Source organism: Loxodonta africana, chromosome 27 (genome assembly GCF_030014295.1).
Source record: "Loxodonta africana isolate mLoxAfr1 chromosome 27, mLoxAfr1.hap2, whole genome shotgun sequence".
NCBI lineage: Eukaryota > Metazoa > Chordata > Mammalia > Proboscidea > Elephantidae > Loxodonta > Loxodonta africana.
This window is the reverse complement of record NC_087368.1, coordinates 22,517,970-22,535,128: the sequence shown is the minus strand read 5'-3', so window position 1 is coordinate 22,535,128 and position 17,159 is coordinate 22,517,970. Positions and strand designations below refer to the sequence as shown.

General features: G+C 38.2%; 1 protein-coding gene across 2 annotated transcripts in view; it reads right to left on the bottom strand.

The window, feature by feature from the left end:
• The window catches only part of LOC100669970 (ubiquitin-conjugating enzyme E2 E2), a 351,147-nt gene that overhangs the window by 323,711 nt on the left and 10,277 nt on the right, over positions 1 to 17,159 (bottom strand). For both annotated transcript variants that reach the window (XM_064277357.1, XM_023554919.2), the window contains exon 3: positions 11,948 to 11,998. In XM_064277357.1, coding sequence (XP_064133427.1) covers positions 11,948 to 11,998 — 51 coding nt within the window. The remainder of the gene's footprint in view (positions 1 to 11,947; positions 11,999 to 17,159) is intronic.

The following is a 17,159-nucleotide window of genomic DNA, read 5'->3' as shown; positions in this document are numbered from 1 at the left end:
TTTTTGAAAAGATGAACCAAAAGCTTTCAAATAAATCTCTTAATAAGTAAGATCATAAATAAAAAATGTGGTCCACATGTACGTGTAAATGGTAGTGATGGACTCTAGTATATTCTGTCATTTGAAATCTTTAAAACTTTCAATATTCTTATCTCTTAAACCCTAAAATTCCTTGGCTCATGCAACATTTATATCAGGAAAAAAAAATTACATCCCAAATAAATTCAATGTTCTTCATTAATACTTATTCAGTTTCTAGGAATGTATAATATTTTTTCCAGAACCAAAGGGGTAACGGGAAACCATGGGGATTCTGAACAGGTTTTTTAGCAGTTTGATAAATGTACAGGGGTATACACTGACCAAATGAAGACTGAAAAGATTTGCATTATATGATGGACTCAACTGATGTTAACATTTGATTAACAGGAACATTTTTTATTTCTTATGTCAGGTAGCGTAGTTTATGAAACAACACATAATAATGAGGGACCTTATCAAGAGGATGGTACTAATTTATGTCCCTTAGCCCCACAACAGGCTTATTTATGGTGTTTTTCGTATGTCCTTCTCTTCCCACAAATTTAAACTTCTAAGGAGGAAGTAAAAGCCACCCTCACCAATTCAGACATGGAACTGATGATAAATTAACATACTGCTTTAAACAGTCAGGCCAGTAAACTATATAAATTACCTACCATGGACTCCATTAGGACAAAGAACACAGAAAAAAGTCACAATCCATTGGCGGAGAAAACAGAAGCTGGTAAAAATATGCTTCATTCGTCTGGTATCTAGCAGCTGAGAAATAACCATTCTAGAGCTACCACTGATAAAACCTGAAATCCTTCTGCAATAAGTAAACATCCATTGTGAACTCCTCCAGAGACGGGCATTCATTACCTCCTGAAGTTGCCCGTTATTTCTCTGGACAGCTCCGACCGAAGATGAAGCTCATCCATCAAGCTGAAAACGGTTTCCTTTTAACTCTGTGACCGGCAGTGCTAGTTTCACTACCCGAAATCATATGGAACAAGTTTAATCTCTCTTCCATTTTATGGTTCTGAGAAGAGTTAAAAACACAGCTATCACGGCCTCCTCACTTCTCCAGGCACGGTAACTCCAATTCCTTTCAAATGTACCTCATGATCGTGGATGAGAATTCCCAAATGTCCTTGTGTGTTCTGCTATGCTAGTCCTGGTTTTCTCATTAAGCTGTATGGCCTTGGGAAAGTCCCATTTTCTCTCTGGCTGGAGAGAGTGCCAGACCATAAGCTTTCCATGAGTCTCTGTAAAAGCAATCATTTGCAATATCCTTTTCATTCTGTTAAGAAATGAAAAGCAAATTATTTAACCAAATAATACTTTAAATATTAATATTTATACGGTCATTTTACTTTATGAAGTGCCATCCATGTGTAAGGCACTGTGTTTGACGCTCTAGGATATAAAAACACGTACAATTCCTTGATCAAGGATCTTAGAAGACAGCAGTGGGAAGGCGGAAGGGGGTGAGACAAATACATAACCACAATTAAGAACGGAAGCACCATCAAAAATGTTAAACTGGGAAGGGACTGGACAATGGGTTGGAGAGAGATGCTGATGAAGAGTGAGCTACTTGTATCAGGTGGACACTTGAGACTGTGATGGCATCTCCTGTCTGGAGGGGGGATAGGAGGGTAGAGAGGGTTAGAAACTGGCAAAACAGTCACGAAATAAGAGACTGGAGGGAGGGAGCGGGCTGACTCATTAGGGGGAGAGTAAATGGGAGTATATAGTAAGGTATGTATAAGCTTATGTGTGACAGACTGACTTGATTTTGTAAACTTTCACTTGAAGCACAATACAAATTATTTAGAAAAAAAAATGTTAAACTGACCTGACAGTTCATTCTTACCAGAAATTTAAATACACGCATAATTTTTACCCTGAAAAGTTCTTATTTGTCCAGATCTGTGCTGTCCAATAAGGCAATCACTAGCCACATAAGACTATTTAAATGTAAATTAATTAAAATTTAGTAAAATTCAGTTCCTCAGTTGGACTATCCACATTTCAAGTACCCGACTGTACTCAACAGTTAGTGGCTACAACATTGGACAAAGCAGAAAACACTTATAATAGTAAGAGAAAGTTCAGCTGGGACAGTGCTGTTCTAGATTAATTCACCTAAATTTATTTTGCAAATGCAAAACAGCACAGTAAAACATCAAAACACTTGAGGTTCTAAAATCAGAAACACCAATGCTGAAATCCTACTTCTCCTACTGACTTGCTGTGTGACTTTGGGCAAGTTACTCAACTTCTTTAAGCCTGTTTTCTCATCTATAAGATGCTGTCTACAACTAGTATCTAACTCAAAGATAGTCATGAAGAGTAGGTGAGACAATGCTGGTAAGGCACCTAGCACGCTGCCTCGAACAGTACAACCATTCAATAAATGTTAATCCTACTATAATTAGCTGTATTCATTCATTCACGGCATATTAAACACTAACTTAATGCTAAAATTTGAAATATAAAAATTAAAGAAAGGGTTCCCACCCAGCCAGATGAAACAGGTAGAAGAGCTGTAATAAGAAGTGTCAGGAGCACTGACAACAGTCAGGTGGAGTAGGGAAGGCGGCTGGACTCTAGGCGGAGAAATCGGCAGGTGCCAAGGCAAACACAGTGGCTCTGCTATGGGCACTCTGTCTCTCCTTCTGGTCACTTCCAATTATTACTAGGTCCCATCTTCCATGTAAGTAGAGAGAGAAATCTATTATGTTGCATATTAGAAAATAATTTGAATTTTAGCTTATGGCTTTGTCTGATTCTATGGTACACTTTAGAATAATGTGCTATTTTGACATAAATAAGGATACAGACATATCTTTAAAAGCACCCCAATAAAAACCTAAAAAGGAGTCCTTGTGCAACAGTGGTTAAGCGCTCGGCTGCGAACCAAAAGGTCAGTGGTTGGAACACCGCTCTGCAGCAGAAAGATGTGGCAGTCTGCTTCCGTAAAGACGACAGCCTTAGAAACCCCATGAGGCAGTTTTACTCTGACCTATATAGTCAGAACCGACTTGACGGCACACAACAAGAAGAGCCTAAAACAGACATTCTATTTGACAGCTCTAAATGTACATTTATAAAAGACATAGTCCAAAGGGCAAACTTTGACAATATAAATTTTAAGATCAAAATTTGCAAGGTTCTCAAAATATACCAACGAAACAGAGTTTTACTTGTCATTTGCAATAATGCTTGGTTGTTAAAAAAACAAAAACATTTAAAGTAATGAACATAGTAATCACTATAAAGAAGTTCTGTGGAAGCTCAAAAAATAGTTTTCAGGACATCTTAAAAGATAAAAGAGCTACGAGAATTAAAATATTACATGTTAGAGAATAATATGGCACTTTCTATCTAAGATGATTATGTAATAAACCAGAACTAACAACCAATTATAAACGTGGGTGTCTTAGTTATCTAGTGCCGCTATAACAGAAATACCAGACGTGGGTGGCTTTAACAAAACGGAAATTCATCTTCTCACAGTTCAGGAGGCTAGAAGTCTAAATCCAGGACACCAGCTCCAGGGGAAGGCTTTGTCTCTCTGTCGACTCTAGGGAAAGGTTGGTGTCTCTTCAGCTTGTTTCCTGGTTCCTGGGAAATCTCCACGTGGCTTTTGGCATCAATCTTCTCCCATCTCTGCTTACTTGCTTGTTTAATCTCTTTTATATCTCAGAAGAGATTGACTCAAGACACTCCCTGCACTAATGCTATCTCATTAACATAACAAAGACAACCCATTCCCAAATGGGATTATAAACACAGGCACAGAGGTTAGGATTTACAACACATACTCTGGAGGGACACAATTCAGTCCATAACAGTGGGCAAACTAAAATAAGTGATTAAAAAAAAAAAAAGTCCTGTTGCTATTACCTAATATAATCCCAGTGTGATCATTTAATATTTTTTTCAGACACATTCCTATACTATTGTTAAAGCAGTAGAAACAGAAAAAAAAAATTAAAAGACCAAAAGTAATGGCCACTAAACTCACTTTATCACCCAACATTTGCTCTGATTAGCAAATAAACACTGTAGAATCTATGGTTAAAAGGCAGAATGACAGGAGGGGGAGAATCCAACAACATTTCGAAATAAGAAAGCAGAGAATTTTCCTGGTGATTTCATTGAGATAGCTATATATTCCCCGAGTGTAGTTTTGAAGTGAAGGTAAAAACCAAAAAAAACAAACCCAGTGCCGTCGAGTTGATTCCGACTCATAGCGACCCTATAAGGACAGAGTAGAACTGCCCCGTAGAGTTTCCAAGGAGCACCTGGAGGATTCGAACTGCCTACCCTTCGGTTAGCAGCTGTAGCACTTAACCACTACACCACCAGGGTTTCCCAAGTGAAGGTACACAGCAGCAATGACTACACATAAAGCGCTCCATCTGAAAAAACAGGCAGTCAGCTCTTTAAGGCTCTCCATTGGTTGTGTTCCAGGTGAAAAATCAGCCTCAGGTTAGTTAAAGGCAGAAAGAAATCCATAAATACATTCTCGACAGTAATGAAGGAGCTTGTCTTAAAAATCATAAAAGTGAGTTGGGAAAGGAGAGCCGAAATGAGCTTGAAATGCTGAACTGCGAGTGGGGCGTCAGGCAGGACCGTGCTTCCTCAACCTCCGTCACACTGCACACACAGCCCCGCTGCAGTGGCTGTCCAACCTGCAGGTACTACTCCCAGAAGTCTGGAGCTGTTCTGACCACCTGGCACGTCTCCAATGTTAAAGAGTCTTTTATCTTTTCCATGTCTATTAAAACTGCACTGCAGCAATGCAGTGAAAAAAAGAAAAAATAATAACTCAGGAATGAATAAAAAATATTCCTCAATTATCTGTACTAAAGGAAGGATGGAGATGAAGAATTAAGTACCCTCAATAACACAGGCCCTCGTTGTGTATTTAAATTTCATCATGTTAATGGCCCCTCACTTGAGGCATCCCCACCCCAAGCCCAGTGCCGTCCTGCCAGCATTCTGCTAATACACATGCCCACCAACTTTCAGTTATTCATACACTATATTTACTAATAATCTGCCTTGCTCCAAAAAGTCTCTGAGGTAGCTTACAAAGACTTATGTAGTATCAAAGTACAAAATGGAGACATGGACATAAAAAGGAAAATAACGGTAAGAAAATAAAACCAGAGTTGAGGTTTCTATATAAAATGCAGTTATTTCAGATCCGTATAATTACTAAAGTGGGAAGGAAGTAAGGCCATGGGTTCCAGGAAGCCAAGGTAAAGAGAAAAGCGTTACCAATTTTAGGATGTGCCCAAACCCAAAAAAACCCAGTGCCATCGTGCAGTGCCCATATATTGAAACAAATCAGTTTTCAGCTGTTAATAAAATCAGTTTACATTAAACAACTGCTCCGCTTCTGCCAATAATCCCACCACTCTCCAGTCTACAAAGATCACACTCTTTAGAGCAGCAAGATGTAGGTAAATCTTCGTGACCTTGTCAATGACACCAAAAGGACAATCAACAAAAGGAAAAACAGATAAACTGGGCTTCATTAAAATTAAAAACTTTTGTGCATCAAAGGACACTATCAAAAGAAAAAAACAAACAGGAGAAAATATATGCAAATCGTATCTCTGACTGGTACAGGACTTGGATCCAGAATACATAAACGTTTACAACCCAACAATAAAAAGACAATTTTAAAAATGGGCAAAGAATTTGAATACACATTTCTCCAAAAATATATATATAAATAGCCAAAAAGCATATGAAAAGATGTTCGTCACTAGTCATTAAGAAAATGCAAATCAAAGCCTCAATGAGATACCCCTTCATACCCACTAGGACAGCTATCATTAAAAAAGAAAAAAAAAAAGAACAATAACAAGTATTGCCAAGGCTGTGGAGAAACTGGAACCCTCATGTACTGCTGGCAGGAACGTAAAACGGTGCAGTCACTCTGGAAAACAGTCTGGCAGTTACTCAAAAGGTTAGATATGGTTACCGTTATGACCAAGAAATTCCAGTCCTAGGTGTATACCCAAGAGAGATGAAAAGGTTTGTCCACACGAACAACTGCACGTGAATATTCACAGCAACGTTATAAACAATTCAAACGTTCATCAACAGATGAATGAGTACATAAAATGTGGTACATCTACACAACGGAGTATTACTCAGCAACAAAAAGGACTGAAGCACTGACACTCTACAGCATGGATGAACCCTGAAAACATGATGCTAAGTGAAAAGAGGCCAGCCACAGAAGACCACATATCACATGATTCCCTTTATAAGAAATGACTATAATAGGCAAATCTACTGAGACAGAAAGTAGATACGTGGTTGTGGCGTGGCGGGGGGGGGGTGTTGGGAGGAAATGGGTAAGGGGTGGCTGCTAAAAGGCCCAGGATTATCTTTCAGGGGTGATGAAAATGTTGCAAAATGCACTGTGATGATGATTACACAACTCTGCATATACTACAGATCACTGAATTTTACACTTTATACTGTAAAACTTAAATTGTATGGTATGTGAATTATATCTCAATAAAGCTGCTACTTTAAAAAAAAAAAAAAAAAGTAAAGCCAAGCCAGTGTTAAATGAACAGATCATTGAGACACTTAGAGATGAAAACTGAAAACTGCTAATCTAACTGAACTACATCTTTTTTGGTTTACTTCCTCCTTCTAAGGAGCCCTAGTGGCTCAGTGGTTAAGCACTCGGCTGCTAACTGAAAGGTGTGCCATTCAAACTCACCAGTCGCTCTGCAGGATAAAGATGTGGCACTCTGCTTCCATAAAGATTACAGCCTTGGGAAAACCCTAGGGGGCAGTTCTACTTTGTCCTACAGGGTTGCTATGAGCCATAATCAACTCGACAGCAATGGGTTTTGGTTTTTTGGTTTTTCCTCCTTTTACTTGCTCAATTACTACATCAAAAGTCAAAATCAAAACAAATAATATTACCTTAGGTCTCTATGAAAAAGGAGTAGGGATTCTGTCATTCTCACGCTTGCAAAGCTAATACCAACTTGGGCTTTATCAGACTTAACAGAATCTGAACTTGGCTTCCCAGCAGTGCAGAGGAACAAACAAGTTATCCTTTGGATGACAAAACATTAATTTTAATTTGGACATTTTCTGGCCTACCAGCTGCCAGTTTTCCACCAAAATCAAAAACCAAACCCAGTGCCGTTGAGTCGATTCCAACTCACAGTGAACCTATAGGATGGAGCTGAACTGCCCCATAGAAACATTTTCAAGGAGCGGCTGGTGGATTTTAACTCCGACCTTTTGGTCAGCAGTCAAGCTCTTAACCACGGTGCCAAATATAAATGGACCCATTGCCATTTACAGATTTAAGGCTTGGTTTCTGACAATTTGTTAAGAGTTCCCCACGTCACAGCATGCAGATGTTTACAAGAGGTACAGCATGAATTTGATGTACTCCGTCTAGCTAAGCCGGAATGCAAGTCACCGAGGTAGTGAACAATTCTAGTCGGCAGGCCAGCATCTCCAACTCAGCTGGCAGCCTCAGAATGCTTATGAATTCTGCAGAGGACTCAGGATACAGCCTCGGCAAATGTCAGGGATCTATTATGTCATCTCACAGAAGCGCTGAGGCCAATAAAATATATTCTGCTATTTATAAGAAGTACTCTAAGCATATACCAAATTACATCTAAATGATGTCTAACTTTCTATGCTTTTATGAAGACACTTTTTTTCTTAGATGTATCAAAAAAAGCTTTTGATTGTTTTTAGACATTTACCCTTCATACTCTGAGTAATGTTAAGGAAAAAAAAAGGAAGAGAACAACGAAGATGGTGTATTCGGTCCAGTTTCAACAAACAAACTGTACTACTGGGGTTTTTAACCTCATTCGAGGACAACAAAAAAAGTGAAAAGAAAACTAAGATGTACAGGCATGTGTTTCCTATTATAATAATTCCACCTATTAAGTAACAGAACTTCGTGGATGCTCTTTTGAAATAATTTTTAGGTTTATTCAAAACCTGAAAAAAAATTTTAAACATTACTATTGCAAACTAATAGGAGTTCTGGTGGCACAGTGGTTAAAGTGCTCGACTGCTAACCAAAAGGCCAGAGGGTATGCTCTGCAAGAGAAAGATGTGGCAGTCTGCTTCTGTAAAGATTTATGGCCTTGGAAACCCTATGAGGCAGTTCTACTCTGTCCTATAGGGTCACTATGAGTCATAATTGACTCAGTGGCAGTGAATTTTATAGTAAAGTAAGTTTCTCAAGAAATACGTTACATAAACCTACCACAGTGAATGACGGGCTTCAAGAAGGCTTTATATTCCCAATATATTCAAATGTCAGACTTGCACAGCACTTAAAAACACACACTAGCTCCTTTGGTAGGACTCCGGGAGTTGTCTAACAAGGCATCACATAGGAAACACACCAAAATTCAGAGGCCTCACGTCTGACCGGACAGACAGAACAACGGAGCTGTCTTTGCCTGTTAAGTTTCCAGAAAATAAGCATAAACTATGCTGAGTGCAATGCGACCCTCCCTCCCCTGACCATCAACTGATAAAATATTCCCCAGCCTATGACTGCCTAAACAGGTAGACCCACAGAAGCTCCCTCATACACAACCTTTATTTGTAACAGCAGGCTAACGACTATCCTAGGAACCCAAAGGCAGGGCTCTGAGAGCCATTTGTGCTGTGAGAGGTAATTCGCAAAGGCAGTAACTACAGGAATCATTTCTTCTGAAATCAGATACGCCTTATTTATTAAGTAAGCGACTCTGACGCCTTTTATTAGGCAGACAGCTTTAATCTGCTGTGTTTCTATAAATTCATTCATTACAGTCATTAGGCCACACACAAAGGCAGCACAGAACTTAGGAGGAAAAAAAAAAAAATCAACCACAAAAGCACTGTTAACTTTGTGCCAAAAATAAACCAAACTAAAAATATGCTCTAAGTTCTCTGTCTGAAGATAGCAACCACATTCTCACTGAAATATAGACAGTTAGATTTACTATAAACCACAATCAAATAGTTGACTCCAAACAATCCAAAGACCACAGTAATCCACTTAACAAGCACACCGAACATCTAAACACCCACAGTTAGCGGCACAGGCACACAGGGAACGAGAAACTAATCATTTCCCCATCGGCCACAGCACAGAGGATCCTCTGCGTGCCAAAGGCGAACACCACATAAAAGTAGGTGATCTTTACCTCTGCCTGACCCAGGCCAAGCAACCATTTTGGGATCAATAAAAACAGTCAAAGCCATTACATTGTAGGCCCAGCTTCTAAAATAAACATATTAGCTATCAAATCCTTCTAAGTGTGTTTCCTTGCAAATTCCCATAAGCAAGCAAATTATCCCAAGTAGGTGCCTTTCTTGAAACTCTCTACAGGGCTTATTACTTAAAACTGAAAAACTATTCCATTCATTTTATTTATAAACAGCATGCATATGAACCGGCAATGGTATTACTAACTAAGGCTCAAGAAAAAAGCAAAACTTCAAATTTCAGACCACATTATAGTTAAACTTTTCTTTTTTTACTTTAAATAAAACTATGGTTTATTTAAGAAATAACCACTATACAATTCCTTTCCTCGGTGTCTTAGATTCTCATGCATGTTTACAACTACTAGTTTAATCAACATTAAATCATTATCTGTATTAAGTCCAAATTAGATCATTTACTATTTCAAAAAATAAAAAAACTGATGGCAAAGTTGCAGTCTACCATCACACATTATTATATGTAGATTCCATTTATCAAAAATGTACCTCGATTTTTCCCCAAGTGAGGTGAAAATGTAAGTTCACATAAAAACTTGCCCTCAAATGTTTACAGCAGTTTTATTCTTAATTGTCAAAAAATTGGAAGCAACCAAGATGGCCTTTGATGGGTGAATGGATGAACAATGGAGTATTATTCTGCAATAAAAACAAATGAGCTACCAAGATACAAAAAGACATAGAGGAAACTCCAACACGTACTAAGTGAAACAAGCCAGTTTGGAGAAATTACATACTGTATGATTCCAACCATATAACATTCTGGGAAAAAGCAAAACCACAGAGACCGTAAAAAGATGAGTGGTTGCCAGGGGGTCAGCAGGAGGGCAGAGGGATGAAAGCTGAAGTCCAGAGCATTGTCAGCGCCGTGAAACTTGTGTGTGATACTGTAACGGTGGGCACACCCATAGGGACTGCACAACACAAACTGTGAACCCTTATGTAAACTATGGACTTCACTTAATAATGTGTCAATATTATCAATTGTAACAAATGTACCACAGGAATGCAAGACGTTAATAATAGGAGAAAGTGTGCAAGGGGATGGGGGACGTGTGGGAACTCTGTACCTTCTGCAAAATTTTTCTGTAAACCCAAAAGCTCTATAAAAATTCAAGTTTATTAAAATAAACCTTAAATTCAACAAGCTCATTAAAACAAAGTAATTAATTAACTTTGCCAATAATCTGTTCCACAAAGCAGTCCATTTATATGAGCTGGCCGCCAAAGCCTAAGCAATGACCTGCCATCTTAAACAGCTTTGATGTAACATAGTCTTAAGAGTGACAAAAAGGTTTATCATTAAACAGTTTTACCTAGCAAAGAAATATCTGTTCTATTTGAGTGAAATATTCTTTGAACATTATTATTGCAAGTTTATATACTGTACATGACACTCGTGCAAAGAACCATATGAGATTCACCACAAATGATAAGCTTTACTAGAGTCTTTCCTACATAAAATAGTTGTCAACTTTTTTTTTAGCCAGCTATAGTAAAACCTATGAAAGCCAGAACCTGTGTGAAGGCAGAAACATGTCAGAGAAGGAAAACGCAAATGTTCTCCACTAAAACGTGTGAAAGAGAAGTGGTTAAGACTGACCCTGTCAAAGGCAGAGCACCTGCAAGACCCCAGAGAGCAAGGCCGTTCCATCGACTTCTGGTTCTCACAGGTTTCACTGTATTAAGACAGCCATTCTGCAAAGTTTTCACTTTCATGAACACCTGGAGTTACTACCTTTGCTTCCACATAAAGATCAATAAAAACAGAAATCATACCAAACAAATTCCACCCGCATTCAGTGTTGGAAAGACTCCTTTCATCTGCCCTCTCGCTTGTAATTCACATGAGCATCAACTAGAAAAACTCCATGTTGGCCCAGTTCAAACACTAACCTCAAATCAAAACAGAAATAAATGTCTTAAAATAGTCAAATAGCCATTTTCCAACTACTACACCAGACCCAGGATAGAGTATAAGGTAGGAGGTTATTCTACTCTTCTTTTTCTAAGTACCTGTCTATCATTAATCATTTCCAGGCAAGCGCTTTTACTTCCTATAAACAAACGCTGACCAGAAAATTGAGGACATGCAGTCACAATGGAGAAAGTGTTTCAAATCTGACATCATTGCCTCAAATCATGTATTCTTACTTAGTCACAACTGATGACGGTATGAAATAATGTAGGCCATGAAGAAATTGTTTAACTCTCCGGTACTGCTAAAAATCGATTTCCAACAAGGTAACAACTGAATAATTATGAAATAGCAAATATTTTAACCACACTATCACTCTATCATTAGAAAAATCATTCACGTTCCTAATACTTCTTCCACTAAAAGATAATTGCATTTGTTACCCTGTCATTCCATTATCTTATCGTTATTGAATTACTCTATTTTGGGCCATTCCACTCTATCACTACAAACATACTTGCTGAATGTTTCATTTCTGCACAGAGACAACAAAAAGCACCAACTTCCACAATCACTGAAGTCCAAGCCACAATGATGTTTTTACTAATTAATCAGACTACAACAAGAGCACATCAGGCCAGCACTTCAAACGTACCTTCTGCAAACAATACAAGTAAATAAAAATCCGTAAGTACTTACCTACAGTTGGGAGGAGGGTCCAATGTAATTTCTGCAAGTTCCTTCTGAATTCTTTAAAACACAAAGAAAAGTTATATGAAAATGAGTATGTCTTCACTCTTAATATTAATTTATCTCATTCAATTGTTCTATTTCACCACTAACACTTCCCTTCTGTATGCTTTTAATGAGAAATACTAGCATTGTATAACACATCACACACAACAACAACAAAGTAGGAATTCCTACCACAACGTTGAGGTGACACCCACCAAGAGCGATGAGACTGGCCACTCCCAGTGCACGCAGCCTATGGAGGCGATGCTATGATTTGAATTAAAACTTCATTAAACCACTGATGGCATTAACCAAAATGTCTCATTTAAACCGAAAACTTCTGCTACGCTATGTATGGGTCATTCTAACTGCAGATTTGTACTGGAACACCCCCAAATAGGATGGAAAGCTGATCATAATCAAGTTGAATGCAAGCATCTTGACTGATCCAATCAGCTGGAGAGAGGAATATCACCATCTCATTCCAACACTTGAGACTGCTCTCAAAATATATTATCTTATTCGTCCCTGAAGCCTCTAAGGTTGGAGCAGGTTGTCACTTTCAGATTTGACACTATTCCTTCGATGAGTGGAACTATCCTAATAATATGTGAATAATTATTTTTCTGGCATTGAATGAGCTTCATACAGACAAAAACAAAGTTTTTTTAAAAACCTCCTCTGCCCTCATGGTGTTATTTCTTACTTTGATTCTTTAACTGTACCTAAACCCCATGTACACAAATATATAAACACAAACAGTAATAGTGCTACACTGTTTCCTAAAACTACATTTAGCGACATCTTAGCCACATTCATATCTTATTAGACACAGGGTTTGTTAAACCAACAACAACAAAAACTTCTGAAGACCATTTCTTCCCTTTGCCTTGATTTTTAAGTATGAGATTCATGAACAGCTGGATAACTGCTGTCTGGTAACTAATGTGATAGTACACAGATGTGAGCTGACTAAACCAACCACCACCGTACCTTAAAAAACACAAGAATTTGAATAAGAACATTTACTCAAACAATTTCATTCTACATCTTTTTTTTTAATATTAATTTTATTGCATTTTTGGTGAAAGTTTCACAGCAGGCTAGTTTCCCATTCAACAATTTCTATACAAATTGTTCAACGACACTGGTTACATTTTTCACAATGCATCAACATTCTCATTATTCCGTTCTGGTTGTTCCACTTCCAGTAATCTAGTTTCCTTGGCCCCTCACCTTCTCGAGAATCTTTGTTTTAAAGTAACTGTTGACTGTTTGGTCTCACATAGATGACTTTTTAAAGGAGAGTAGTACTCATGGGTGATATTCTTTATTTTGTGAGCCAAACTGTTATTTAGCTAAAAGGTGTCCTCAAGGGATAGTGTCAGTTCAAGGTTTCAAGAGCATCTCAGGGCAGTAGTCTTAGGGAGTCCTCTAGTCTCAACTAGTCCAATAAGTCTGGATTCTCTAAGAATTTGATTCTTTAAGAATTTGAGGCTCTGTTTCACATTTTTCTCCCATCCTATCAGGATCCATCTATTGTGGTCCTGATAGGAACAATCAGTAGTAGTAGCTGGGCACCATCTAGTTCTTTTGGTTTCAGGGTAGATGAGGCCATGGTTTGTATAAATAGTCCTGTAGACTAGTTTCTTCTGAGTCTTGGGTTTCCTTCTTTTTCCCTCCAGACAAGGGGAGACCAATAATTGTTCTACATCTACAAATGAAACTACTAGAATAGACAAGGCTCCTTCTATAGGACTGGCAGCAACTTCCTGAAGAACTGTACACTACTAATACAATTTCCACTTGTCTAAACCATGTGATTCAAGGTTGGGAGGCATTATGAAGCAAAACAAGATCAATAAATACAAAGTCAAAAAACTTTCATTTTAATTCTTCTGTTCCATTAACTGAGAATCCCTGGGCAAGAAGGCTACTCAGACCTGCTGCTCTTTCTCCACCTGTTATCTGTACGATAAAATGAAAGGTTTACTAAGACGAACTCCATGATTTCTTTTATCTTTAAAACACTATCATTTCCTCTTAACACAGATTCTATGATGTGTTTACATGCATACGGCCCATAATTAAAGGACAGAAGTCTCAAAGATCTGATTACAAGAACACCTTTCATGGATTCCACACAAAAGTATAAAACAGGCGCTTTAAATCTATATGGATAAGTCCAGGTTAAATAAAGCAAGCTGAGCACACATATATTCACCTCCCACCCCTTCAGGACTCCAACGGGAGGGAAAAAAAAAAAAAGTACAAAAAGGAATAAACCTAAAACAGCAAAGAGAATTGGGTGGTCACCAATGGATGAGAAAATTCAGTACATTCCCGGAAGACAAAGTGAATGAGTGTAAATCAAATAGGTTGAGATGGCCAAGTGGGGGCTGCAGACAGTATAAGGATATAATAAAGTCACATGCAATCAAACAAATATCAACAACAAAAAAAACAGAGATTTGATCTATTCTGCCTAAATGCTATGACTCAACGCGCAGCCCAGAGATCATGACGTTGGACTTACAGACAATGAATGGAATCTTAACAAGCTTCTTGGTCTGGTACCAAATATTTACATTTATAGTAAGTACACAGTTTATTGGTCTTCTACTTATAGAAAAAGCACAGAAAATCAGTTTAGGTACATTACAGACTTGAATTTTATTAAGAACTGACAAATCTGTCTCAGAAGAAATACAGCCAGGATGCTCCTTAGAAGCAAGGGTGGTGAGGCTTCATCTCATGTACTTTGGACATGTTATCAGGAGGGACCAGTTTCCCTGGAAGACACCGTGCTTGGTAAAGCAGAGGCTCAGTGTAAGAGAGGAAGACCTTCAAGCCACTGACACAGTGGCTGCAATGATGAGCTCAAGCATAGCAACAACTGTGAGGATAGCGCAGTTTCGTTCTGTAATATATAGGGTCACTATGAGTCAGAACCGACTTATCGGCACCTAACAAGATTTTTTTTTTTAACAAGAAGATGTAAAATCAAGTGCGGCTAACAGAAACCAGCCAGAAGTAGATAGGAGGATAGATGGGAGTAGGTGAAAGAAGAACAAAGGTGTTACTATATCCATTTTACAAAGTGGGAAATCAAGAAATTCTGCTGAAATCTGAAGGAACAAGGAATAGAGGCTTAAATATAGTATTTCGAGTACAAAGACAATCAATGATTTTTCTTTTTTCCTATCACTATCATTAACTAGGAAGAGAGGAAAAGGAGGCACAGCAGGTAAACAAGCTAAGTCCTCACACTTCAAAGCAAGGAGTTAAAAATATTACGTAAGGTTAACAATTCAACAAATGAGGTATGTTATTTAGAGTTGTGCAGAAAACCAATAGAAGAACTAAAAACAGAAATGACTACAAGAGTATGCTTCACAGGAATGGAATTGGGAAGCCGGAGTGTTTGAATAGAAGACTGCTGCCTTTCATTACAAACTTCTCTGCACTGTTTAACTTGTTACCAGAAACACGAATAACTTTTATAATTGTTTTTAAACTAAGAGAACCAAAAGAACAGACATTCAAGATAGCATGTTTAATCCTTCAAAGAACTATTTTTAACGTAAAAGAACATCTTCCTATATGCTTTATTGCCCTTTTTGACTTAAAAAAAGAACTGATAAATCATAATTTTCTGTCACAGAATTATATGATGGAACTGGAACCCCTCCAGATGTCAATAATCCCAAATCTATATTATTCAATACAAAAAAGCAGTTTACTGATAAATTTGATGACTCTGAGCAGCGTTCAATGTATTAAATTTGGAGCCACTGTTACCTAAGAATGCTGTATTTCTCTCAATAGGAAAGATTACGCTAAGAATTGCTGTTTAAACGGCTGTAAGATGTCCTGCTGTTTTCAATGAGAGCAATTCAATTCTATCTCCAAAGTTGTGATCATGCTATGCATTAAGCTTCTCAGTCTTGACATGTAGGATAAGGAAAGTAGCTATTTCAGGCACTGTCCTGAGGGTAAAGAAAAATGAAAAAGTATCAATAATTCACACTTACACTGTACCTTTCACATGATGATCTTAAGGCATTAAAAGTGAATTAAATAAATCTCCTCGAACTCTCTAAGTATTACTGCTACGAGTCCCCATTTAAACAATATGAAAACTAAAGCTAGTTATTGTACGCTGGGAAGGTGGAAGACAGGCCATTACCTTGCTAAGTCAAACACAAAACTTCTCCCTTCTCAGAACACTGGAGGCAGAATTATTTCTTTAGACGTAAATCAACTAGACAATTGCCTGAATTTCTGATTTCCGTCTGGCAGTGCCACTTCTTAGGTTATTATCATACAGAAGACAGCAACTACACAAAGGAACTGAGAAAAGCGAGGAGCAAAATATAGACTAGAGTTCAGTCTGTACGACTCTCATCTGATACTTTAATGGTTCTAAGAATGGTAAGAGTACTGTGTGTGAATGCCATTTGCTATGGGGGAAAAATAATCATAACAATCATGATTCGTTCAATCAGAACAGGCGGCCTGGTGGCACACTGGTTAAAGTGCTCAGCCGCAAACCGAAAGGTCAGTGGTTCGAACTCACCAGCTACTCCACGGGAGAAAAATGAGGTAGTTTGCTTCCATAAAGATTTACAGCCTTGGAAATCCTATAGTGCTATAGGTCACTGTGAGTAGGAATGGACTCAGTGGCAGCGGGTAGTAGCAGTACCAAAATTATATAGCCCAAGCCCACTGCTGTCGAGTCAATTTCGACTCATAGCGACCCTATAGGACAGAGTAGAACTGCCCCATAGAGTTTCCAAGGAGCGCCTGGCAGATCTGAACTGCCAGCCTCTTGGTTAGAAGCCATAGCACTTAACCACTACACCACCAGGGTTTCCAAATTATACAGAGTGAAGAAAATATGAGACACTCCTTTTAACAGCAAATTGGATTAAGAGTTCAGAAAATGAAGGACTGACATGTTTAAAACACACACATTTTGGGTAAAAGAAAATGAATATGGGGATACACAAGGTGACCTCTAACCAGTCTGTTTTTTTTTTTTTTTTAACACCCTCACCCTACCTAGTTGACTGCATTCCTTAGTCACCTGAGAACCCCTGTTCCAACTAATTGAATCAACCGGATAAAGCCCTCCCAAAAGAACTTACTCATAACAAGAAAACATTATAATAAG